The 27016-nt window shown below is 53.4% G+C and overlaps 4 protein-coding genes across 4 annotated transcripts; 2 read left to right on the plus strand and 2 right to left on the minus strand.

The window, feature by feature from the left end:
- Positions 1 to 5447: 5447 nt before the first annotated feature.
- On the minus strand, positions 5448 to 7368 carry PLICBS_000005 (uncharacterized protein; the record flags this gene model as incomplete). The annotated part of the gene is made up of 2 exons (XM_065599460.1): positions 5448 to 6294; positions 7130 to 7368. 2 exons carry the CDS (start codon positions 7366 to 7368, stop codon positions 5448 to 5450), a joined length of 1086 nt encoding a protein of 361 aa, XP_065455532.1.
- Positions 7369 to 12378: 5010 nt separating this feature from the next.
- Positions 12379 to 14617, plus strand: PLICBS_000006 (uncharacterized protein; the record flags this gene model as incomplete). The annotated part of the gene is made up of 11 exons (XM_018327432.2): positions 12379 to 12569; positions 12671 to 12746; positions 12824 to 12872; positions 12922 to 12997; positions 13053 to 13148; positions 13210 to 13633; positions 13736 to 13789; positions 13838 to 14023; positions 14142 to 14260; positions 14311 to 14357; positions 14466 to 14617. 11 exons carry the CDS (start codon positions 12379 to 12381, stop codon positions 14615 to 14617), a joined length of 1470 nt encoding a protein of 489 aa, XP_018174128.2.
- A 621-nt stretch (positions 14618 to 15238) lies between these two features.
- On the plus strand, positions 15239 to 16714 carry PLICBS_000007 (uncharacterized protein; the record flags this gene model as incomplete). Its single annotated transcript, XM_018327431.2, has 4 exons — positions 15239 to 15319; positions 15382 to 15551; positions 15672 to 15896; positions 15973 to 16714. 4 exons carry the CDS (start codon positions 15239 to 15241, stop codon positions 16712 to 16714), a joined length of 1218 nt encoding a protein of 405 aa, XP_018174127.2.
- Positions 16715 to 26102: 9388 nt separating this feature from the next.
- On the minus strand, positions 26103 to 26870 carry PLICBS_000008 (uncharacterized protein; the record flags this gene model as incomplete). Its single annotated transcript, XM_018327426.2, has 1 exon — positions 26103 to 26870. One exon carries the CDS (start codon positions 26868 to 26870, stop codon positions 26103 to 26105), a length of 768 nt encoding a protein of 255 aa, XP_018174122.2.
- Positions 26871 to 27016: the final 146 nt, after the last annotated feature.

A 27016-nucleotide genomic window follows, 5' to 3' on the forward strand; every position in this document is an offset into this window, starting at 1 on the left:
ATGGCCATGGCGGCCGCCGGTAACAGCTCGTCCCAATCGTCCTGCGCATACGTCGCGAAGATGCGAATGTATCGTTCGACCTCTTGATTAGCCCTCTCCGTGGCGCCATCTGTCTCGGGATGCCAGGCCGTCGACAGTCTCTGCTTGATGTGCAATAGCTCACATAGTCTCTTCCACATCCTGCTGGTGAACTGCGTTCCTCGGTCGGTGACAACTGCCCCAGGGATACCATGGTGCTGAACCACGTTTCGCACCAAAGCTTTGGCCGTCGTCTCTGCCGTAATATCTTTGAGCGACTCGAAAATAACGCTCTTGGACAAGCGATCTGTGACGACCATCAAGTTGGTGGACCCGTTTGACCTCGTCGGCGGCAGGCCTGTCACAAAGTCGATTGACAACTCCGACCAGATCCGCTCAGGGATGGGCAGCGGCTTCAGAAGTCCGCGCCGCTTTTCCCTCCAGATGTTACTCCGCCCGCACACGTCGCAGTTCCTCACAAATCGGCGGGCATCTGCATCTAAGCCTGGCCAGTAGAACCGTCTACTCAACAGGGACTTGAGCATGTCCCGTCCCGGATGTCCCGCGAGTGCCGAATCGTGCGTTTCCTGCATCAGTCGGGTGCGTAAGGGCTCATAATTAGGCACCCAAATCCGTTCTCGCCAACAAAGTCGCTGGCCGTCGTCGATGGAGCACTCTGACAGCATAACAGGCAGACCCCACTGCGATGGTAGTCGTCTCTCGCCCTGCTGTACCGCCTTCCGGATGAGCCAATACCGGTTGTGCTGCCTCAGGCCATCATTCCATAATCTTTGCAGCTCCTCGTCTATGAAAGGGTTCTCGACTGACTCATCTTGCTCGGCCGGCGCGTCACCAGGCTGGTCAGTGTCTCCCTTGGTGACATAACCGCTTTTGACTCTCGTCACCAGACCACCTCCCTTGATTGGCTCGAGCAATTGTACGCGCCGTCCTCGGAGGCGCTCATCTTCGGCGCTCTGTGGCATGTCCTGTTCCCGTCGCGATAGTGCATCCGGCACCACGGCTTCCTTACCCGGTCGGTGCTTGATCGTCAAGTTGTATCGCGATAGTGTCTCAGCCCACCGTGCTTGCCGCTCACTCAGCGGTTGCTTCTTCGTGAAATATTGTAGGTTGAGATGGTCCGTCATGATGGTGAACGACGCGACGCTCCTTAGCTCGGCGTCCCAATGCTCCAGGCAGCGAATGATCGCCAACAGTTCTTTGTCGTGGATTGGGTAATTGCATTCCGCCGGCGCGTTCTTCTTCGAAAAGAAGGCGACGGGTCGCATGATGCCGTCATCACCCCGTTGCGAGAGTGCGCCTCCGGTGACATAACCAGACGAATCTGTCTCGACAACTGTTTCCCTGTCCGGATCCCATTGCGCAAGGACCGGTGCGCTGATGAAGCGCAATTTTAGCTCCTCAAATGCTGTCTGACACTCCTGGGACCAGGCAAACGTAGCATCCTTCTTCGTAAGCGCCGTCAACGGTGACGCGATATTTGAGAATTTCGGGATGAACTGCCGGTAGTAATTTGCAAAGCCCAGAAAGCTTCTGACTCCCTTCACGGAGCGTGGCGGCTGCCACTGTTGGATTGCTTGCACCTTCTCCGGATCCACGCGGATGCCCTTTCCGGCTTCTACAATGAAGCCCAAATACTTCACGCTCGTCGCTTCAAACTCGCATTTGTCGATGTCGATCTGCAGTCCCGCATCCTTGAGTCGCGCAAGGACTAGTTTGACTTTCTTCCGATGATCAGCGAGTGAGCCGCTCGAGTAGATCAGGATGTCATCAATGTAGGCCGAGCAGAACTCATCGAGAAACTCCCGTAGCGTGTGGTTGATGTAGCGCTGAAAAGTCGCGGGTGCCCCAGTCAGCCCAAATGGCGTGACCAGCCATTCGTAAAGCCCGTATCGCGTGCGGAAAGCTGTCTTCCACTCGTCTCCCTTCTCGATGCGTACTTTGTGGAACGCAGCAATGACGTCCAGCTTCGTCAGCCATTTCGCCTTCGACAGCGACCGCAAGGTCTCCTCAATCAACGGTAGCGGGTAACGATCTTTCTTGGTGATTGCGTTCAACCCGCGGTAGTCCACGCAAAAACGCAACCCTCCGCCCGGCTTGCGCACAAAGAGCACGGGCGCGGATGCCGGCGAACTGCTCGCGCGAATGAATCCCTTGTCGAGTAACTCGGTGAGCGTCCTGCGTAGGACAATCAGCTCTTCTCGTGACATGCCGTATAACGGTCCCCATGGCGGCTCTTTCTCTTTGCCGTTTGCATCCCTCTCTAAAATAATCTTATGATCTGAGCCGGGTCGATGCGGTGGCAAGCGGTCTGCCTGACCTCGGTCAAACACCGACAAATAGTCGTGATAGTGCGTCGGCAGCTTCTCTCTGGCGTCGGTCTTCTTCTTCGGCGCCAGTGCCTTCTCAATGTCCGCTAAACTTGCCGAGAAAACGCGCAGCCCGCGCTGGTCCTGTTTCTCCTTCCTCGCTCGTCGGACAAGCCCTGCGAAGGTCGCTGCTGGCTGTCCGGACAGTTCGTATCGCTCGTAGCGGTTGGGGTCTCTTTCTTTGACCCAATGATCCTGTGAGCCGATGTGCAGTAAGCCCTTCGAGGGGTAAAGGGCAACGTCCTCCTTGTTCATCCAGGTTCGCCCAAGCATGACTTCATCAGTCTGGTCGGGGATAATGTAGAAGAAAAATCGCTTCTTGCGGTATCCATCGATGTCGATGTCGGCGTAGGTCACGCCCCGGATAACGCCAGGCAACGACGTGCTTACCTCGTCCAGCGTTCGTGGCGTGATGGGAATACGCGGCAGGCGCGCCTTGCGGACTAGAGCTTCGTTGACCGTCCCGTAGCACAGACAGCCGGAATCGACGTGGGCGGTCGAATAATATTCTCGGTTGATCCCTATGTTGACATAGAAGGGCGGGCTGTCCATTTCGCGCTCCAACTGTTTCCACTCTGCCCGGGCCTGCTGGTGCTCCTGGCGGCGATTTTGGCCAGGAGCTATTCGTTTCCCAAATCGTCGTCCGAGGCAGTCTCATACTGACTGCTTCGCTCGTCCTCTTGCTCCTGGTGGTCTCTCGTCTTAAGTTCGACCCTGGCAACCTTTGTTTTGGGCTGTGGACGCTCCGGCTTCCCCGCTGGCTCTGGCTTCCCAGCCGGGCGCTCCCGCGGTCTCTGAGTGCAGTATGCGGCTATATGGCCGATTTCGTCGCACCGGAAGCACCTCCTCTCGTCTCGCGACCAACGCCTACTGTCCTTACGTTCGTCTTGTCGAGCACCAGTTCGTCCTATCTTGGTAGACTCCCAATCCATTTGTTCCGGGCTCTCCGTCCTCGATGATAATGCCAGCTTGGGTTGGTGGTAATGATTCGTATGTCCCCAATTCGGGTTCGCTTTCCCGGGATTTCCAACCTTCTCCTTCCTGTTCAAGCCGTCGAGCCTAGAAGATACTTTCTGTAAGGTCTGGACCCAGGCTGAGTACACTCTCCGATCTAAATCCGTATAGACTGTTGCGAGACGTAGCTGCTGGTTGAGTGCCCCTTCGAGGTAACTTATCTTGACATCCTCCGGCCAGGCCGCACCGCCCGAATCGGCCAATTCTCTCTCGAACCTCGGCAGGAAAGTAGCGAACGACTCGTTCTCTCGCTGCCTGAGGGTCCGCAGCCTTTCCATCGCCCGCGCTTTTGCATTGGGGTCCCCATAACACTCTTCCAAATATTGGAGGTAATGATCCGGATCCGACATTCCGTCGTTCCCTCCTGCTTCCACATACGCTATGGTCATCCGCTGCGGTGCGCCACCGAGCCTTGCATAGATGTAGGCGAATTGATCGGCCCTGCCACCTATGGCTCCTCCATCCACTCGAAGCTTGTTCTTCATTTCGCTGAGCCAGGCACGAAATTCCAGCCGGTTTCCTTCGAACCGCGGGGGATCCGGCAGAGTCGGTTTCCTCTTGGCTGGCGCGACTTCAGTCAAGTTCGCTCGACTGCCTTCCGACTGTGCTGTATCGACGGATGGTGGCGCGCAGGGCGTCTCCGTTGGCGTGGCGACAGCTGACTGGAGAGCGCGGATTTGTGTTCTAACCTCTTCACGGTCTGCTTCGCGTTCTGCACGCAACGCTTGCAGTTGTTCCGACATTTGGCTCATCATTTGCATGAGCATTTGGGAGGTTCGCTCCTGCGAGCCTCCATCGTGGTTGTTAGCCTCCATCGGGGAAGCTGTTCGTCCGGTCGTTCGTATCGAAATCTTTCGATTCAGGTCGGGTGTTTCGATCAGGCGAGATGTTTTCGATTCGGCTCGACTTCCTATCCCTTCCTGGGATCTTCTGCTACTCGTGGTGCACACGAGGCCTCTGCAGGTAAGCTGTGCTCCGTTGCCCCTAGGCAAGAGCCTTCCGCTACTCGCTATCCGAACGAGGTCCTAGCGGGAATCCGATACCGCACTGCTCGCAAGCAGTCTTCTGCTACTCGTGTGCTGCACGATGTCCTAGCACGCATCCAAAGCTCGGTCGCCCACAGGCGAGAGCCTTCTGCTGCTCGTCGCTTGACGAGGTTTTCGCAGGAACCAGTACTCAATTGCTACTTGCGCAAGAGTCTTCCGCCAATCGTCGTAGATGGCGGGCACGTGGGCTAGCCGCGGCTGCCCTACCTCTGCTGCTCCGTACGGGACGAAGTTACCAGCCTTCTGCTCTACCGGCTTGAACACTCGGCAAGCCGAGCAGGAACCCAACCAAATGACTCCGGTCAAATGGTTCTCGCCTCTCCAGGCACTCTCCTGCGCCGCCGGTCACGCACACTGAAGCGGTGCCGGCGCTGCTATTCCCGCTTGACGCGTACGTCGCGCGGCGAACTCCGCAGCGTATTGCCAATGATCGAGATCAATGGTGCGCTCGTGGAAAGGAGCTTTAGGATAATGTAACGGTCTCAACTGAGTGTGTTGACAACTAGCTGAGCGACTGCAACGAGTATCCTAAAGCTAAGGAAAAAGGAAAGAAAGAAAGAAGAGAAGAGAAAGTTGCAGAAAGGAACACGAGCTTTTGAGCGGAGCTCCGGAGCTGGTGTGGATCCCGGTCGAGAGCGGAGCCGAGACCCACACGGGCCCAGCCCGTTACATTACGCGATCATTCGTACGATTCGATTGCTGTCCCACTTTTGTCTTACATACAATGTCAGCTTTTCACAATACGATATTCCCTCTTACAATGCCTAAAGAACCATGGCGGTGCTTCTCCTAAGTCTTGTGTCAGGCCGCCACTACAGGTCAGGCCGAGGTCCCTGAGAATGCCTATAAGCACGTTAAAGTAAGGGACTCGTAGCTCTCTGCATCCCACTACTACCGCGAGCATGTCTATATTTATCGGCACTAGAATACGGGTACAAAAATAACACTACTTAGTCTCCGACTTATTCTTTCTATATGTATGCTAGTGTAAAAGCTTCTCTAAAACTGTAGCCACCCCAAGAACCTTTTCCTCTTCAAACCTTCGGCCAATAATCTGTACACCGATGGGCAGGTCGTGCATTGCTTCTGGGTCATACTGTTGTTGATTCCATTCATCCAGATCATTCCTCGGCACGTACTTCTGCTGAAACTCCGCGCGCCCCCTCGTTGCGGCCACAAGAATCTGTTCCGACGACGAATCACCCACTTCAGTGGGGTCACCGCTGAAACGTGCCAATGGGAATGACATGGCTGTGTAGTCCAAAAAGTTCCAAATCTTGGTATACCCAACCCACTTCCCAGTCTTGCGGTGCGGTACGGCTGTATGTGACATGACCGGGCTGATGAGGACGTCCACGCTTCTTTGTTCAGGATGACGAGCTTGACCCAAGCGATGGGAATCATTCCATTTGTCGTTGTACGCCTGCTGGGCTGCGACCTTGAGCCGGTGGAGCTGCCAGTAGTTGTAAACAGAGATGGGCCGGGCCGACTCCAACAGGGCGGCCACGTGAGGCAACAGTGGCTCGCCGGCCGCTGCCACCTCGTTTCTGATGTCTTCACCTCCGTCGGCTCGGTAAACTTGATCCATAATCTTGATGCAATCCATGTGGTCCGATGTGTCCCAAGGAACAATCTCATGGCCGGCCTGCTCCAGGAGCTCTGCCGCACGCTGTACGGCGAGCTCGATCTCAGGATGAGGTCTCACGACGCCGTCGTCAAGTATTAAACCAATCTTGAGTGGTCGCGTTTGCACCTCAACGTATTTGTCTTCGCGCCACGGCAAAGGGGTGACATTTGGGTCTAAAACCCACGGCTGGGCCAGGAGACAACTCCGCGTCATGTCAATGAGCGTCGAGAGATGACGACTCATAGGCCCAATAGAGGAGGGCACGTGAGCTTGGCCTTCCTGAGAATTCGGGACGCCGGCGTACGGGAATCTAGTACTGGACGGCTTCAACCCAAACAGGCCACACAGATGACTTGGGCCACGGATGGAACCGCCAATGTCAGTTCCCCAACCGCAAACCGCGCCAGACATTGCCAGTAAGGCCGCCTCGCCGCCAGACGAGCCTCCTGGCGTTAGATTGGGATGTTGGGGATATGTAGTAAGCCCCCAGACGGGGCTTTCTGTTTCCGCCCACTTAGTTGAGTTGTCAGCCGTTGAATGATGTTGCAGCCAGCGTTTCTTTCGCGTATAACGCGCGATCCGTGGCAGGACAATTCATAGATCGATACGCACCAGAATACTTTGGGGGATAGTCGTCTTCGTGATAATAATAGCGCCAAGCCCTTTGAGAGTTTGGACCAAAGAAGCGTCACGCTCAGCGGGCTTGAAAGACCGAGCAATATAGCCGAGCGTGGTATCGACGCCTCGTACATTGAACTGATCTTTGACAGACACGGGGACACCGTGTAATGGGCCTATCAGTCGCCCAGTCCGAGAAAAATACGCGTCAAGATCCCTGGCCTGCTTCACGGCGTCATCGAATAACGGCTCGCTGAGACAATTTGTCTGGGGCATATTAGCAGCTCTTCCTGTCGCTGATATTTGAGCGATTGATGTACCTGTGATTGGGCGTGAATGGCGCTAGAGAAGAGAAGACGTCGCTTTGCGTTTAGCTGCGTCTACTAACCTGTGTGGCAGGACCAGCACGGAGTACTTACCGTGAAATATACGCAAGTGCAACAGATTCAGCTGTAATTGACCCATTGCCTAGCTGCGACGTGAGCGCGGCGATGTCCTCGAGCTTAGGGGCAGAAGCAGGCCTGCCATCGAGCTGTGCCTTTTTGAGTATTGGCTGGACAGCTTCTATGGCAGCTGCGCGGCGTCTGCGCTTTTCGGCAGCAATGTTCTCCCACGTCATGTCGGGCTGTCGTCGGTTCGGTTTCGATGCGTACATCATTGTGTCTGTCACCCTTGACATGTTTCGAACTTCTTGTAGGGCGCACTTCTCCGGGCGATGTCAGATGCCGTCGCACGAGACACGGCTAAAGAAATTGGCCATCCGTTCTTCGGAGGCGTTGCCGGCCGCGGGTGGGTTGCCCCTCCCCCGCAGGCCCCACGTCGCCACATTGACGGTGGACCGGGGTAATTGAACCGAAGCCAGGGATGGTTCGCCGATAATTGAGAGAACCATGTCCTTATCGCCTGAACTAGGGGCGGGCCTACTCCACAACAACCTCCGGGGCGCTTTCGCCGGCCTGTATCTCGGACACTGAACGCCGATATCGCCGACGACGGATCGCCGCTGTCCATATAAACCGCCAGGTCGTCGGCGCTTCACCTCCGAGTACACCCCCAAGTCTCCGCACCTGCCACCCTGCAGCGCCGTCGCACTACACATACTACCCGCTCGCCCCCAATGGCTAGCAGTCCGGCCCGGGCCTGCCTCCGATGTCACGAGAAGAAAGTTAGGGTAAGAGAAAGTATGATGAAGCCAAGCCACGACATTGGTAACTTGGCTGGCGTGGCACTCGGCCTTCGTCACCGGCTCACGTATGCAATTAGTGCACCGGCTACCCCAGCTGTCGGAGCTGTACGCAAGCCCGCGTCCGTTGCGAGACATACACACGATCCAGCAGGATCGACAGTGTTCGGTATGAGCTCCTGAATCATTTGCCTGGTCTACTGGCATTTTGCAAATCAAGGCTAATAATTGACTGGTCCGTAGAGCTGTCAAGGAAGCACAGCAACGGACCCGATGGCTGGAAGACGAGATTTTACGAGAGTTCGGCATCGACTGTCGGACCATCCCAACCCATGCTCGACTGCGTGGTCATCCGGCCGCACATGGTGCCCCTGCTTCGTGTGACTCCCATCCAACACCACCATGCGCCCAGCCGGCCCTGAGCCCGTCCGACAATGCTGCGGCCAGTGCCTCAGCTCCACCGAACAGATCAGAAAATGCTCCCGAGATCAGCCTCGTCGCCCTCAACGCCACGGGTGAGCTGAGATACCTTGGACCTTCCAGCGGGGCGGTCTTCGCAAATTACGCCATAGCTCTGGTACGATCCAGTGCTTCGGCCCAGAGCACGAGGCGATGGCGGGTCCGTAGCGATGCTGCGAGTGCGGCGCCAGCGGTCGGCGACCAAGAACAACACCTGCCACTATCGTCTGACGAGACTCAGCTCCTACTACAGTCGTATAAGATGTGGGTACATCCCTTGTACCCACTGCTAGAAACCGGCGAACTGGATGGCCTCGTTGCCAGGTGTATGGCGCGTCAGAGCGGCGAGGCCACCAATCCGTTTCAAGGGCAAGAGTTGAGCATCTTCTATCTGGTCATGGCCCTCGGTGCAATGAATCGTAGCAACACGGTCAAGCAGCTACGTCTTGGCTGTCCTACCGCTACTCCATCAGACCGGCTTGTGTCTGCCTATCTCTACTCCGAGGCATCGAAGCACTTAACAAATAGTCTTGAACACAAACAATTCCGACCAAGCATCGCTTTCATCCGAATTATTCTTCTTGTTTGTATGTATAGCTCTTGTGGGCCGATTGGGTCCAGTCAGTGGCAGCTTGCCGGTCTGGCAATGAGGGTAAGTCGTGCTTTTCTGCGGATACACTCGTGGCATCCCAAATGTACCTCCGACTAAATTGTTATGAGACAGACCGCCGTTGAGATTGGGCTGCACTATTCCCTTACGGGCCGGCAGACGTCGACGGCTGACTCAGATGACAGCAACCGTGTCTTTTGGACGGCATATGCCATAGAAATCAGCTTGGCATACAACCTGGGCCGGCCACCCTCAATCAGCCAAGAGCACATTACGGCACGGCTTCCCACAGTCTCGTCAAGCGCAACCGCCTTGGGAGTTCACCATATTAGGCATAGGCAGATACAAGCTCGCATTGTATCGCAAGTTTACTACGGAAATTGCGACGAAGACGAAAATATACAGAACACGCGGCAGATTCGGGTCACTAGACTGCAGTCTGAGCTCGATGAATGGAGGTTAGCGCTCAGCGATATCTGCTCGGGGGAGGATAGCGGGCCATATCCACCCAGGTGCGTACTACTGCAGCAGACGAGCGTGGTTCGTGTGAGCTTGGTGCTGACCCTGATGGTTGTCTCAAGTTATTGGGATCGACTATATCATGGCACGACATTTGTGTTACATCGAGCAAGCCCCTTATGCCCACATCCTCCCGATGAGTCTCTTGTGCGCTGTATACGCTCTGCGGGAGCTTATATCGACAATATGGCCGAGGTTTTGAGAATGAGCAACGTGCCTCTTTCGTGGATGCTTGTCCAAGGCGTTTTATTCGCCGGGCTGACGATGCTCGTGACGGCCAGAACTAATTACCGAAGATTAGCCTCTTGCGCTGGCATGACTTTTCTTCTTGTTGACTTGCCATCTTGGTCAAGAAAATGCTGCGTGTGCCTGGCCGTCATAAATGAGCGCTGGAGCGAGGAGTTACTGCCCGAGTTGAGCAATCAATTCGAGTTTCTCGCCGATGACACTCTCGGCTTTATATCCACAGAATTGACAAACGACGTAACTGGGAGCAGAGACTATCATCCTCACGCTAATGCGCTGGCAGGCGGCGTGAACAGGCGTGAAGAAGCAACCTCGACCGATCATGACGACACTTTCGTCAGCTCCGATGCATCAGGGATTGGTGTTCCTCTTGGCATGGATGCTACCCGATGCCTCGACATTAGCATGACGGGAGGATGGGAAAGCCTCGACTTATTCGGCAACTTTTCGGGCATTGACGACTCGCAGACGTTTTGGGGGATATTTGCCCCTGAGTTGGACTCAGTTAGCTATGGCCCACGCATACTACTGGGCTGAAAGCACCTGCACTATTATTGTATAACACTGTCCTTCGCCACTCGCAGCCTGGGAAGACTATCGTACAGCGTTTAGCTTCGACAAAGCCATCTTCAGTGCTGCTATTGCTTCGTCCAGCAATGGCAGCTCGATTTCGGTTTCCTCCTTAGAGGTGCATTGCAGCAGCTCGTATCCTTTCGCATATCGCTCCTCCTGGTCCCGAAAATACAAGTAGCTCGTCGCCATTCTCAGCCGGTATCGTCCACCGCGAATGCCGGTGTCACTCTCGCCGAATACCGAGCCCGGCAACGCCGCGATGCCGCACTCCTCAATCAGCCAGCGGGACAACTCCAGGCTCGTATGTATGCCCGTGGCTTCGAGCTGCCTTGCGTAAGGATGAAAGGACGGGTACACATAAAACGCGCCTTTGGGCTCGGGCACGGCAAGCCCGCAGTCTTTCAAGGCAAGGTATAGCCTGAAGGTACAGTGTTGATGCACCGCGGTAACCTGTTCGCGGTACTGATCCATTGCTGGCGTAATACCGAAAGCCACGGCAGCAGCCTGCTGTGCAGGGGCCGAGGCTGCAGACCAACACTCGGAGGCGTAGGCCAGGACGGTCCTTTGCACTGTAGCACCAAAGTCTGTGTCCGGGAAGACGGCGAAGCCCACGCGCCAGCCACCAGCTGAGTATGTCTACAAGTCATCTCCGTGAGTTGAGTTGAAGGCTTGGACGTGTATATGGATGCCCGTACCTTGGAAAGACCGCCAGTCAAAATTGTCTGTTCGGTATTGATCCGCCCATTGGCGCAGGCGCTCATCTGGAATTCCTTTGTGAAGCAGATATCTGAGTAAATCTCATCACTTATGAGAGTAATGCTTTGCTTGCGACAGAAGCGCGTAATTATCTCAATGGTGGCCTCTGAGAATGCCTGGCCTGTCGGATTGGAAGGGCTGTTGATAAGCAGGATGCGTGGATCCCCGCCTTCGGCCACTGCCTCGTCATATGTTGCATTCAGGGATGCTTCTGTAGACACATTGTCTGATGGTAAGTCTCCTGGGCTTCTGAGTGTATCGGTAGGCAAGAACGTAAGTTACCCGTGATTGTATGTCGGTCTTCCTCGTCGGTCTCGACCCAAAAGAGACGTTTTCCAGCATGAACGACCTGAGGCTCGTAGCTGACCCATGAAGGGCGCGGGAGCATCACGTCTCCCCGTAGAATGTCAAATAGAGCAAAGAGTAGGGGCTTAGACCCGGGCGCGATGACCACTTGCTTGGGACTGATAGGACACCCCAGGCGACGAGATTGGAACTGAGCCACATTCTGCAACATTTAAGCTAGTTAGTGTCGCCAATTCTCACTTTACATCTATGAGTGTACTCTTTGACTATTGGGCCGTGAAAGGACTGCGTGACTGACCTTTCTCAAAGTCGCCAACCCTGCGACGGACACATAGCTTGTGTCCTGGCTGGCCACGCGGTGGGCTTCCAGAACGTCCTTTTGGAGAGGAAAGGTTGCCTCTCCAAATCCCAGATGTACCACTTGTTTGCCGCGGTTCAGGCGCTCCTGCACACGCTCATTGATTTCCAGTGTGGCTGACAGCCGCAGTTTGCTTGACTGCTCCGTGAGGAATTCGTTCGCTAGAGTTTGGGAACCCATTGTGGTAGGGGGCGATGGAGGAAAAGACGGAATTACTGCCGGTGTCTGTCGCGCAATTTGACGGAATGATCCCATAACACCTGATTCGTTTTTGTCTGTTTATATATGCCACCTTCACCGTGGAATGTGGCTTGACCGTGGCGGGCTTGCAATTCCCTCGGCCCAGTAACGCCGATTGGTCCCGGTTGGGGGGACCCGCGGGCCGTGCGACTTCCCTTTTCTGGTCTGATAAGCGGCCCACAGTGCGGGGGCGGGGGTGTTTGTGGAGCCCCTGGGCTCAACGCACCCCGAGTCGGCATGTTAACAACCTCAAATGTTGGCGTAATCCCGGGCTCATCATCTCGTGCTTCCTGACCTCTCCTGCCTCACATATCCAATTTTATTTCGGATTTGGCACATCACTTTACCATAGTCAACTTGTCCGCCTCAATTGATTACGATGGCCACGGAGACAAGAGAAAACCATGACGGTGTCGAGATGTCGACCAGCGCACCAACGCAACATGATCGGCATGAAGATGATGAGATACATGTCCCGGAAAAGGTGCACGACACCTCGAACGTCGATATTGGAGCGCAGATTGTTGCAGGTACTGTTATCGAGTTTGACCAAGTCGTCATGCGGCGGGCATTGTGGAAGATCGACCTTTGGGTACTCCCGCTTCTCGCGTAAGCGTTGCCGCCCGTCATTGCAATCCCGGCCGGATCGGCCGCTTTGTTCGTGCTTAAGGCTGGCCTTTCTGACCCGTGTTCTATTTCCCGCGTACCAGATTGACTACCATGCTGCAGTTCCTCGACAAGTCTACGCTGAGCTATGCAGCCATTTTCGGGATCATCGAAGATACCGTGGGTAGCATGCTTCATCCTCCTTGCTGCCCTGAGAGGATAGCCACTTGCCTCAGAGCTGACTCAGTCGTCCGAAGGGCCTTGAAGGGACGGATTATTCCTGGCTGGCGAGCATTTTCTACTTTGGTGAGTCTCGCGACACACTGCGCCTGACGATCTAACAATGCGACCACAGGTTATCTGCTCATGCAACCCATTGCCGCGCATATCTTACAAAAGCTTCAGCCGGCAAAGTGTTTGGCAGCAAGCGTGTGAGTCTCTTGCCTATGATCGGAACCGCGTCCTTGAATCTAATAGCTCATCAAGCTTTTTCTGGGGTGTCATTCTGTTCATGCACACGGTCTGCGACAATTGGGGCAAGCTTATGGCTGTGCGCTTCTTCCTGGGCATGACCGAGGGAGTGTAAGGCTCAGACTCGACATATACATACAAAGTACAGCGCGCTGACATGAATATTGTGAAGTGTGACGCCTGCCTTTATGCTCATTAGCAGTGCTTGGTACGCACGGCAGGATCAGCCACTTCGAATGGGAATATGGTTCTCCTTCAACGGCGTCGCCCTCATTCTGGGTGGCATCCTAGCCTACGGGCTCGGTCATATCCAAGTTGGGATAGCGTCGTGGAAGTGGATGTTCCTCGTCACAGGAGCGCTGTCAGTCCTATGGGCTGTCTTGCTCTGGTTCATGTTACCAGATCACCAAGGCACGGCATGGTTCCTGACCGATGCAGAAAAGCGCGCTGCCGTAGAGATGGTGCGGCATAACCACACGGGTATCCATAACAACAGCTTCCGCTCTGGCCAGCTCTGGGAGGCCTTGACGGATGTTAAGACTTGGGCATTCTTTCTCATGGCGACCATATGGAATGTGCCCAACTCGATCGCAACAGTAAGCACCACCCTTAACGCAGACATACATGTTTTAGGCACGAAACACCTGAAGTGTACTCGCTGTGATGACGAGCGACTTGGACTGACCCCCGAACCATAGTTTGGTAATCTCGTGATCAAGAACTTTGACTACGGCGTTCTTGAGACGACATTGGTATGTGCACTAAATTGACCCTCATGGAATTGCGCTGACATATATAAGCTGGGAATGCCGAGCGGAGCCCTAGAATTTATTGTCATGATCGCCATCACTTATGCTTGCCTTCGTTTGAGCAACACGAGAACATGGTGCATGACTGTTGCTCTAACGATTGCCCTCGTGGGGTCCATCATGGTGTTTGCTGCCCCGTACAGCAATAAGGCTGCCCTGCTGTGCGGCTACTATCTTGTGCGTACCCAATCACCTTACACACAAGGCTGCACTATCAGAGCCCTTGTTTCTGGACGCACAGCTCTACGCGTAGTATGTGCTCATAAGCTAATCTCATGAGAATCACATCGACTAGGTCTATGCATTCCCTACCGGCTACATTCTTTTGTTGGCGATGGCGTCGGCAAACGTTGCAGGCCACACTAAAAAGGTCGTGACCAACTCGCTGCTACTGATCGGCTACAGCGCTGGCAAGTAAGTGCCCTTTGCTCTCTGCATGGGAGGTCTCTCGCTAAACTTTGTAGCATCATTGGCCCGCAGTTCTTCAAAACAAACCAGCAGCCCCGATATCGTGAGTAACACATGCACACAGACCAATACAGCTCATGCCCTGACGTTCTCGCAGCACTTGGCATGGGATCCTGTCTCGTATCGTTTGCCATACTTATCGTAATGACAGTTTGTCTGAGGTTCTACCTCGTCTGGCAAAACAAGTCACGAGCGAGTGCGCGGCAGGCTCTGGAGGAAATTAGCACAGAGGAGGAGCTGGCACAGTATGGGTTTCGCAATCTGACGGATAAAGAGAATCCGATGTTTGTATACGTCTACTAAAGTAAGGACGGCAAGACTCGGGGACGGCATAGACGTGGAATGTGCGTTTTCAAGCTGCGCAATGGCGAACTCGAAACTGGAGGCCGCAATGTCAAGAACAGACGGCACATTCCCTATGACCCTCCTTTACGCTACATTGTGACGAGCAAAGTGCACGAATCCTTGCAACAGCGTCTCGAACGGATTTCGATCCGTCTCCTAGCCTCGCTACTCGTTCCAAATGGACAGTCATTGTGTCACCCCAGAACTGACGCCGGTTCTGGCCAGGACAGTCACACGTTGAAGGCGAAACCCTTGAACGTGGGTGGTGCGTGCGTAGTGACTGATCTCTTCGGCGCCGAACCCCGGAGTCCCGGACCCGATGGTCCGACGGCCCCATTTCTGAAACCTCACCTCGCTTGAACGCTAGCGCGGGGTATGCCGGCTTCGGCGCCCAACAAGCGACTGACAACGGTGGACCCGAACGTGTTGCCGGTAGCACCCCAGCTTCTCGGCGAATGCACGCCGGGTACGCTGCCCCCCGGTCTGGTCACCTACGCCCGCCTTGTTACAAAACATGGACGCAGCCACAGAGCAAGATGACAGTGCGCTTCTTGGGCTTTGCAAGTATTCAACAACGACATGGAGTCCAACCGACTTCGAGCCGTGTCCGACGACGCCATTGACACGGCCAATGCAGCCTTGCGAGAGGTCAACCTTGATGTACGTACAACGATGGTACCCTGAGCGGCATGTCATAGCTCACCCTCACCAACCCTTGTTAGCTCCACGCGCACCCCGAGGTCCTTTTCCAAGAATACCACGCCCACAAGGTTTTGACCGAATTCCTCGAGAGCCGAGGGTTTGACGTCCAACGGCAAGCCTTTGGCTTAGAGACCGCGTTCAAGGCGACGTATGGTTCCGAGCCTGGCAGGACTGTCGTTGTCAACTTGGAGTAAGTTCACTACAGTTGCTATGCTACTTGGGCTCTCACATAGCGTTAGCCGAACGGGCGCTTGCTCCTAGGTTGGCACTTTGACATTACTTTCGTAGCCGGCTGACTATGTAAATGTAGATATGACGCTTTGGAAGCTATTGGCCACGCATGTGGCCACAACCTGATTGCTACGTCCGGACTTGCCGCCGTGCTTGGCATCGCCGAGGCCATGAAGCAAGGAGGGCTTGGTGGACGCGTAGTTGCTATGGGGACTCCGGCCGAAGAAGGTGGCGGTGGAAAGATCAAAATGATACGTGCCGGCGCATATGATGATGCGTTCTGCTGTCTCATGGTTCACCCCATGTTAGTTGACTCCGCATATCTTCAGCCAGACAGGCATCGCGTGCGACTTGCTCAAGATGGCTGACGTATCACACAGGTCCAAGAACAATGCGTACTCTACCAGCATGTGCGGCTCAGAACTTACCATTGAATACATTGGTAAGCCTGCCCATGCCATGGTAGCTCCGTGGGAAGGCATCAACGCACTTGACGCCGTCACTCTCCTTCATACAAGCATTGGTCTCCTGCGCCAGCAAATACTTCCAAGCGATCGCATTCGCGGAGTTGTGTTGGAAGCGGGACAGCGTTCTGGCGTCATCCCGTCGTATGCAAAAGCTCGATACTGCGTGCGATCCGCCTCCCTCGAGCGCTATAAGATTCTCAAGCAACGCTTTGTGAATTGCCTCGAAGCTGCTGCTCTTGCCAGTGGCTGTGAGCTACGAACTACGTGGATGCCTGCGTACTGGGACATCCGCACCAACAATGCTCTCGCAGGGCGCTACGTTACTCACATGGAGCGTCTTGGGGTGCAATTCCCTAGTCCTGCCGAGCAAAGGGCACAAGGCGACTGCTACAGCTCAGATATGGGCAACGTTACCTATGTTGTCCCCAGCATTCACCCAACTTTTGCTGTCGACTCTCCGGGTGGTGCTATTCATACTGCGCACTTCGCCGCAGCTGCGGCAACAGATGATGCACACGAGAGAACACTCAAGCAAGGAAAGGCTATGGCTGCCACAGGACTGGAGGTGCTTCTGGACGATGTCTTTGCGGCGCAGGTAAAAAAGGAGTTTGATGATACGGACCGTTCAATAGCCCAAGACCCATCAGTGGCGTAACTAGTTCTCCAAGCTCCTAACCAGGGATGTGTTGGAACGCAGATAATATGCCAATGTTGGCAAAGAGTCCTACTTAGAATCAGGCTTCCTCTCTAAAGACGCCTTCCTTGCGGTTTTTATGACACTACCGACCCCAAATATCATTTTGCATACTTTGCACATTTAACTTGCATTTGAGCCAACTTCATGTGCCATGCAGTCACGAGCCTTGCCTTGTTTCTTGCCTCCTAGACTTGTCCGAGCACCCGCTTCTCTTCCTGGATCATGATGAATTCTTGCTGAAGATCCATCTCTGATAGCTTAACCACGCGAGACTTAAGAAACAGTTTAAAAACAATATATAACGCTGGATGCTTGGACTTCAGCGTTGCACGATGAACGATGTTTTGTAGGTAGAGTGGTCCTTCCATACCTGCAAATATGACGAGATTGAGATAATACGTTAAAAGGCCCGCTACCGTGAACTTGCCTTGAACAAAAACGTCGAATCCTGTATCTTAAGTTAGACAATGACATTGTCGAGACAAGTCGCACCTGGAGGAGGTGAACTTACCTGAGAATAGTACCACTAGGGACACGATAACCAATGTAACCCATGCCACGTAGGGCTGGAGCGGACTCTTGTAAGGTAGGTCTGAATCTGTTACTAAAATAATGGCGCCTTGGAACGAAACATATGAACTGTACCGTCTCGTGAGTAGCCTTGGCGCTTCAGCCCCGCGTGAAACCGGAGGAAAGTCAACTCGATGACGATCCAACCGATCAGTCCTGCGATCGTGGTAATATTCACGAACCAGCCAAAGACAACTGCTGTGTTATTTGTGACATTCAGATAGACCAGGGGTAGAATCGCGCAGGTCGTTCCAACTGCATAGTGCGGTGTGCCCCAGCGATTACAACGCTGGAAGAACTTGGGGGCATGGCCATCACAGCTCAGACCATATAACGTTCGCGAGGCAATGAAGATACAGGCGGAGCCGCTACTGAATGCTGAGGTACAAACAACGGCATTGATGATGGAAGGAACTACCGACACTCCGGATCGCTCAAAGGCAATGACAAAAGGTGACTGCGTAGCTGTTCCGGTCGAGAGGCTGAGAGCTGTATCGTCATATGGTCTGATGCCCGTTGAGTTTGAGTCAGTTTTTGGGTTCCGACTCGAAGTCCAGGAGAACGTGTAGGCTTACACTATCAAGCCAACGATAAAGATGCTGCAGACATAAAAGATGAGCACTCTGTAGAATGTCGTCTTTGTGGCAGCTGGGATGACTTTTCTGGGGTTGCGCGTCTCCGAACCTGAGATGGCTACAATCTGAATGTTTCCAAAGCTGAACGCAGCTGGGAGCATGGCCTTCCAGAAAGCCAGAAATTGACCCGCTGATCCAGTCTTAAGAAAGGTATTAAAAGCTCCGGGATGAATCCAGTAACGAAATCCCAATCGGTCGTGGTTGGGGGCGCCACCTAGATCAATTACGAGCCCTCCAATAATGAGGCCAATGATCAGCATGATTTTGAGGGAAGCGAAAACTACTTCCGACTACATGATAGTTAGTCCGCTTGACCTTTCGAATTCGCGCAGGAAAGCCGGCATACCTCCCCATACAGGCGGACGCCACAAAAGTTGAGTACAATAATTACCACCAGGAAAACGGTAATCCATACTCCAGGGTTAATGTCAGTATTCCAAAATTGTATTAGGGTTGCAGCAGCACTGATTTCGGCCGGGGCTGAGATTGCCATCGTGTACCCTACGTAGAGGTCAGCATGCCGTCACATGTACTACCAGGATCTGTCATGGAAACGCTAGTAAAATGGACGTACAGAAGTTCCAGCCAGTTGCGGCGCCCAATGCCGGCTCTACCAATTTACTTGCGTGTCTGATGAAGCCGCCAGTGTGAGGCATGAAGGCTGACAACTCTCCAGTGGTGAAGGAGACTCCTGCGGTTGCGCAACCCATGAGGAGATAGGCGAGAATGGCACCGACCGGACCAGCAGTCGCAATCACCTGCCCAGAGCTGAGGAAAAGGCCAGTTCCCTAGTATAAGGGTCAGATGTGCTGCTAGAAATGTTGGGTCATCAGGCGTTCCCACGATCATGCCGGCGAGAGCAATCATATTAATGTGGCGAGAGCTCAGATCGCGTTTGAGCTCACCGGCCTCGGCGGTCGGGGATGCCTCACTTAACATCTCCCCGTCGGAAATTTTGGTAGGACTCGACGCGTATCTCACAGGGTCCCCCATTGTAATGATTCACTCTGTTAGTGAACGAAATGTATAAAGTGGTGAACGGGCAAGAGGATGTACGGGCGCAGGTAGAAGCTAATGCAGCAGTCAACGCACTTTCGCTCATACCTTGCGTTGTCAGAAAAACAAATCAGAATTACTGACTGGAGCCTCAGGTGTGTGGCAATGGGCGCTCATAAGAATTTCTGTGTGAATCTGGTACGATGTTGGATCTTGATCGACCAACGGGTCACGACGTTGATCGCCGGTCATGTGGGGTTAGATGCCGAGTTGGCTCGCCGACTTCGGGTACGTGCCACAATGTGACAGCGGTGTGGACAGCCCCTCTAGCGAGGGGAACACCCCTCATCCCAGTCTGGGATCAAAACCCAGTGCAATTCCCCACGCTGCCGGTTTAAGAGACCTATGATCCACTGATATCACACGCGTCGCGCTGTCCCAACGTTTGGCAAACTTCTCTGAACATGCCCGCCGACACCATCAACGACGATTCATTCTATCTTTATGACCTCAAGGTCGAGGTAGTGTGTCCCCCGGGGAAGAGAATCCTATGCGGCGCGAAGCCAGGCGATCACTTCACGCTTCAGGGCGAGATGCTTCACCTCCCTCCAGGGCAAGGCATTAGCATATACAGTCTAGGTATGCGAAGAGACAGTCAACTCAACGCCCGAATCTTGGTTTCTTATGCTGGTCCTTTACAGCCGCTGTACTCCCTCTCCTTGCCGCCAAGCAGAGAATGACCGCCGCCAACGACTGGATGACCACGGATGCCCTAATCGCATGTCCAGATCCAAACTGTCCGTCACAGCTGAGAATCACCCGGGGGGAGGCTAGGAAGTTTAGTCATGCCCAAACAACAGTGGTGTCTCTAGGGTAATGCCAATCGGGAATGTGGTGAGGGCTGAGGACGGCCGAGTGTAGACGAATGCTGAGTTGCGCAAAAGTAAAGACCACATATTTGTAGACTAGGATAAATTTGTGCCATCTGCACTACTCGATCCAGCATTTGTAAATATCAAAGACCACATTTGGCTATCAGCTTCCGGGAGCTCGAGAAACCCTTGCTGCCAAATTGGGATATCAAGTACAGCCATGTCGAATTCTCGTAGGCTGCCGCGGGCTGGCTCTGGCTCCGGTGTCTCCTCAAGGTTTCTAGCTGGTGTGTGTGGGTCAGTTGAAGTGCTACAGTTGCCGGAGAAGCCACTTGCATAGCAAGTCTCGGGGGTGTGTAATTGCTGTTGCCGAGGTTCCGCGAGTTTAGTCGCAATGCTGTTGAGAAATCGAGCCTGGAGCTCGCAGCTAGAGCTAAGCTGCCCCGATTGGCTGGAGAATACAAAGCCGGCGGTTCGGATTGCTTCGATAGTGTTACTTTTGATGGGGTCTGCGATAGACCTCGGAGCCAAGAAAAGGAACTACGGCACCACGGTGTCAGCTCCAAGTCTCAAATTGTCCCTCCTTGTTTAGAGCGACCGTCAAAGGGAGGAACCACCCTGACTAAAAACCCAGCGCTATAGGCAGCCATAACATGTATAGAATCCTGGGCGAAATATAAATATTCCGCATATTCCGGTATGAGTCTCAAGAGCTTTATAGCATTCGTATACGCAGTCCATACTGTGTCCAAATGGAGGGTAGTGTCTGTGTCCGCGGACACGAGCATGCCCTGTAGTGGCAGAGAAAACAGCTGGAGTCGTATATGGGAGGCGTAAAAGTGAATCAAAAATTGGTGGCATCCGTCGTCTTCTGGATCAGCTCTGAGCTTAACTCTTTGGCTCCATTCCGTTTCCCACCGATCAATACGCCTGCCCAGGATGGAAAGTAGAAGCTTCAGTTGGTCTTGTTCTTGGTCCTTTACTCCATGGATAAGTACGGTGAACTCAGTGGCCGTAGCCAGGCGGAGAGTGACCAATGCCCCAAGTACCAAGTCGTTCTGCGTTGCTAGAGAATCGTCGCACCAGGCTTCGATAGCGTCCATGAATTCGTCGCAGGCTATCATCCAAGGTTTACCTGTCTGAAGGCTCATGCTGTAGGAAGGTCAGCAGGATCATAAGATTCGTGCTCACGATTGGAGGGAAGACGTACCTCCGGTCGTACACAAACAGAACATACCACGTTCTTTCAATGTTGCGTAAGACTCTTCGACTGCCCTCTACCTCTAGTGGCTGTCTTCTTGATGGATGGGGGACTAGTTTATGCCATCCCATATCAAAACACATTCGAATAGCGTATCCCAAAGAGGTGAATACTCGGGTATCTTGTGGCTCCTTCCAATAGGTGAGGGTTAGGATTGCCTGGACAATTTCTGTTGACTTTGAACCACGACGGAAGCAGTCTGTAAATAGATTCTGGGCGTGGCGGTACAGCCTTCCATACAGGGAAGTATCGAGAAATTTGGAGGACACAGCAAGAATGGCGCTTAGCAAGAATGCAGACTTTTTGCGGACGTATGCGAACGTGTGCAGACATGGATCCAGTTGGCAAATGTACGGATTGAGAATCACCATGAAACTGATGATCAATCAGAAGAGCTCCAAACGACGCATGCGCGGCCGCTACCGACTTCTCAAACAGGGACTTAGCCATAGTAACGTTCAGCAGTCCTAGTTGAATGGGGTCTACCACAGCAGGTGTCGAGTCTTCGGGAAGCTCCGGGCCGCTGTGGTAAGCGGATCTAAGGACATTTTGAAGGGAAAATTTGCCTTTCAAAGCTTCGCGGTCGAGCAAACCGGAGGGTTGTAGGTTGTCCGGCTCTGTTTCCCGATTGTCCGTGGCAACTTGATTGGTGCTTGGGCCGGTGCGGCCGACATTCAAGTCCGCGACTTGTTCCAGGATATTCATGGAAGAGCTCGCTGCATTCTCTGAGACCGGTTTCCGTTTGGTAATTCTTATCTGTCAGCGTTTCCGGCTACGCTGAGGGACAGTAACCTCGGTACCTTGTCCCTGGCTTGCGGCCTCGCCGATGCTTCTGAAAGACACACGTCAGGGACTTCCTGGCGCACCGCCTGCATGTGGATGTTGCCGGTTCACTTGGACAACATTTCATCTTCACCTTACGACATGCAAGACATGCATTCATGTTGATTGCGTTGAGCGAGGGTTGGCAGTGTTGTGGTGGGAATTGACACTGTTCAGCAGGAACAAACCGTGAGCGATCGTGAAGGGCGGTGCTTGCCCCAACCCGTCTCTGCTCCCAGGATGACCCCAGCCCGACGCCCGAGTCTCGTGACGTGGGGTTTGTGCAGAGATCCCCGCATTCGGGACAGTGGGGGCAGGGTTCTCATTCGTTCGACCCCCTGACGTCGGCGACTCACTGGTACGATTAGACGCCGGCCAAAGCGGCGCATGCATGTTGCTGATTGAGGAGATGAGTGTCGCTTCATTGTACGAGGAACCAACCTCAGCATTCGGACTATGCATTCACCCTAACCAACTCTCATGTCTCAATGCGATTACACAGTAGACGATCCGGCTCCCATTGCCCATAAACACTCTCGCACAAACCCCATCCTGTTCACGATGGCAAGCTCCTCCGGTGTTCCTGCGAATGCAGCGCATGTCAACATGATGACAGACACAGTCATCGCTAACTTGCCAACGGAAGGCCTCCGTGCGATAATACGGCACGTGCTTGTGTCGCGACCCGACATTACCAGCACATTTGAGGCCGAGACCAGAAATTATCTCGCGCAAGATGCATCTGCTTCTTTGGGGACCAGAATTCAGACTCTGGATCTGGATGAGTTAAAGAAAGCACAGCAGTTGATTCGTTGCATGCTGGGTTCCGGAGTTCCTTTCCAGGGCATACCGTGGCTAGGGAAGGTTGCTATTCGCGCTGCGAATCTGGCAACGGAACTGCAAGTCGTCGACTCCGGGAGAGCCTGTGCGTTTCTCGCCTCCATCGACGGCGACGTTGTTCAGGCAATGACGGCTGTCCAAAAAGCCCTATTTGTTCAGTCCGGCGTCCGACCTATGTCCACCGAGGAGACGGACATTGTGGAAAAACTTCTTGGGGACCTTATAGCGTGTCAGGAAGGTTTCCGGGGGGCTGAATACCCCTACCGCAGAGGTGCGATTGCGACCGCCAGTGCTTTGGGACTCTCTCAACCCCCTTTGCCCTTCAGAGACACGGTGACCGTTACTGCTAAGCAAGCTTTTCCACCCACCAAGCCGAGCGAGACCTTTACCCTTAATGGTAAACAGGTCCCTCGAATCTTCTCAGGGCTCTGGCAAATGTCAAGCCCTGCTTGGGGATCAGCCCCAACGTCGAAAATTGTCGAACAATTCTCGACACACGCTCAGCACGGTTTCACAGCATTTGATATGGCGGATCACTATGGTGATGCAGAGATTATATTTGCAAGTGCTTCATGACTGCTTGTTGCTTTTGCATTTCCCCTGTGTTCTAACTACTGGCGTCAGGGTCAATTTCGGTCACATTATCCCTTCAAGGATGCCATTTTCACAGCTACCAAATATTGTGTCTTCCATCCCGTGACAATAAGTCGTCTGGCAGTGGAACGGAATGTCACTGAACGGTGCCAAAGACTTCAGCTAGAAAAGCTGGACTTACTTCAGTTTCATTGGCAGTTTGTAGGTGCATATGGATTCCCAGCCTGTAGTCAAACTTCTCACGGCGTAGCAGTATGAAAACCCCCAGTACCTCGACGCCATTAAGTATCTCATGGAAGATGAGCGTGTCGATGCCGTAGGCTTGTGCAACTTTAACACAGCTCATCTCGAGAAAGTTATTCACCACGGCCTCCGCATATGGACCAACCAAGTCCAGGCAAGTCACATATGATCTGACTCTCTTAAAAACTCTTTCTCAAGGAAAGTCTAGTTCTCCCTCATCGACTCCCGCCCCACCGACAAAATGGGTCATATTTGTGAGAGACACGGTATTAAACTCATAACTTATGGTACTCTGGTTCGTATTTTATTTTCGCACGTGTAAGTGCTTCCAGGGGCCACGAGTCGCTAAGACGTGTCAAAGTGTGGAGGTTTCCTTGCAGACAAGTGGCTCAACAAACCTGAGCCCGACATTTATGACGAATCAGTTACACCAAGCCAACGTAAGGTGAGCTTTCGAGATGAATACAAGACTCCCAACCAAGTCACTTTGTTAACGAACTCACACAGTATTATGGGATGATCTGCAGTTGGGGTGGCTGGTCTCTGTTTCAGGATTTGCTTTACGTCTTGAACGTTATTGGTGCCAAACATGCAGTAAAAATCTCAAATGTCGCCACAAGGTGGGTGCTGGACTTCCCCTACGTGGGAGCCGTTATTGTTGGCGCCCGAATGGGAGTCAGTGAGCACACTCGCGAGAATTCTGCCACGTTTGGGTGGATGCTAGATAAGGAGGACCAAGAGTCCATTAATAGGGTTTTGGCTAGAAGCCGGAAAGCACAGCTGTTCCAGACGATGGGTGATTGTGGAGACGAGTATAGATTACTTAGCTAGTCAACAGCTCAAAGCGAATATCTCTAGATCGTGTATATGCACATTTGCCACCCTAGATTAAGTCGCCCTGGGAGCTGACTTGAAGAGTGGAACGGGGCTTTGATAGCCTGCTGGCATGATACTATTGCTCAGAAACAGCACCTAGGTTGACTTGACCATCGTGACTCCTTCCGAGCAAGGTCTTCCGCATCTGATGCAAAAGCACACCGACCAAGTCTCTGTCATAGGTCAGGGGAGTGAGTTATGGAACGAAGGCTTAGTAGTCGTGGCTCGACCCAGTTCTATGCTGCTTGTCATGCGAGTGCCCCAAGCTACCACATTATATCCACAACATAGTTCGCTATCGCACAGTGGCGATATATATAACGCTCCCGTTCAGATACCATTATTGGCGCAAGACGTCCGCCTGCCGGTGAACCCAAAGAGAAATTTGACCGGAGAAGGTCGCTCGCTCAATTGCTGTCACAACGGCATCTGAAGCCAGCCAGCAAGCATAGGTTATACAAGCGGAGACGGCATCCTTGCTATCAAGCTGCGACTTGACGATGACGACAAAATGTCTTTGTATCTTCGGGAAATCTCTTGAATCATGCGGCGAATGTTCTGAGCAGCTGCGAATTTGATGCCAAAAGTCTGGAATAGCTGAATGGCCAAGTCCAGATCATCTATGGCTTTAGTTTGTTTCAAGACCGCATGCATATCGTCAGTCTGGGCAGTGATTGCATAGACAAGCGACAGTGTTGCCGTGAAAATTGCGAGAAAGTTGAGCCAGTTATATGCGAAGCGCCGCTGCTGCTGCATCGCAAACGCTTGGCGCAGGGCCATGGAAGCTGCCGTTTCTAGGACCTTGAGTACATCTGCATTCGGCGTCGGACACAGCGGAGAAGGTCTGTAGATCATGGCCAAGTGTGTGTAGTAGTTGAAGTCGTACCATAAGGTATGCAGGTGCGGGATGGGCTCGGTGGAATGGGGCAGTGGAAAAGGCATGCTCCGCCGCCATTGTAGTAGCTCTTCGTGCAGGGATGTTAGAATGGCATGATGATCCTGCGGGCCTTGAAGTGCATGCAAGTTCCTTTTTTTGTAGACGAGACGAGAAATCTTGCTTGCGAGTTGCCTCAGGTGCAGTATATGGAGCGGGACGGACAAGGCAGACGGCTGCAATAGTGTCTTTGGTAGGCATGACTCTCCGGGCTGTATAAAATCGGCATCAAAATCTACAAATGGCTGCCCCTCAAGACTTAGCATGCTGGTTCTCACAGGTAATTGCAATGGACTGGGAAAGCGTACCGTGACTTCGATGTCGTCGTCATGAATCGCGAAAGGGCGGCCCAGAGCAATAGACACAACTCTATGAGACAAACGTTATTCCACGTTTAATGCATACAATGACTCATATAAAACTTGCCGGTCCATCATATAGATAGAGAAAAAAATCCGTTTGCGTCTTTGTTGAACGTCGAACGATGAACCGTCATAGGCGGATGGCGTATGGAGGCCCAAACCAAGTGCAAGCCGGGCTGCAGTGCCCACCAAGAACCAAGTGTCTAAAAGCGACGCTTTAGCTTCGAATGGCTCCTTGTCTGCGAGGGCTAGCGCGGGGATGCCTTACTTGGTCCTAACTGATTGAAGAAGGAGTAGGAGACTTGAAGCATGAGAGCTTCCAAAGCAGACTGTGCCACCGGTCAGCCGAGTTTTGTGCTGTCGGTGGGCACATGCACCATTTCGTCTTGCTCCAGGGCCTGATCAGCATACTGTAAAGCCTTTTCGTAGTACCCCATTGACTCCGACTCCTCCGTCAGCGAGAGGGACGAGTACGCGGTGGAGCCAATGGCCAGAATCATCCACAGTCTAAAGTTCTGCAAAGCGGAGTGGTTGGCAAGCTCATGGGGCTTTCCGCGGATCTTCCCCAGCGTTCCCAAGACCTCTTCCTGGTCTAAAATGGGATACAATGTGTGTGAGTGAGCAAAGTAGAAATTCACGAGGTGTTGGACGTGCTGCTCGTCGCTTGGCCAAGCTAGATCCCCAACATTAGGAGTCATCACTGCGTGGTCGGCTAGGAACAGATCACCGAACAAAACTGGGTGGATGGAGATTGACTCGCTCAAGTCTTGATAAAGGCTGTCGTTGAATACGTCAGACGGCGAATTGAAGTTGAAGAAAGACGCTCCGGCTACGTCTTCTTGGTTTGGAGCAAAGACAAAGTCCGCCTTATCTGGTGTCAGTCGCTTCAAAATCTTCTGCGTGATCTTGGCGAATGATAAGCCAGATGTTGACCCTAGGTGACGTTCCGCGGCAGCTCCAAGCGAGAGGGTCTGAAGCTCCCGCGCAAATGTTGGTGGTTGCTCCGTTGCTGCTGTTGGGCCGGCCAGCGACGGGGGCGGAAGCAACGGTGGCTGCAGATGCACAAATGCTTCAGTCACGGCTCTATGGTCCGCGGTAGTAGCATCCATCGTGTCTGAAGCAGCGCACGTCACTGGCGGCGCAATTGCAGATTCGTCCATATGCGAATCATCATAGCCTTGATCGTGACAGATTGCCACCGCGTCTTGCTCAATTCGCTGTGGGGCGATCATTTGGGCTGGCTCGCACCCGCCAG

This window comes from Purpureocillium lilacinum, assembly GCF_023168085.1.
Source record: "Purpureocillium lilacinum CBS 284.36 DNA, scaffold_1, whole genome shotgun sequence".
NCBI lineage: Eukaryota > Fungi > Ascomycota > Sordariomycetes > Hypocreales > Ophiocordycipitaceae > Purpureocillium > Purpureocillium lilacinum.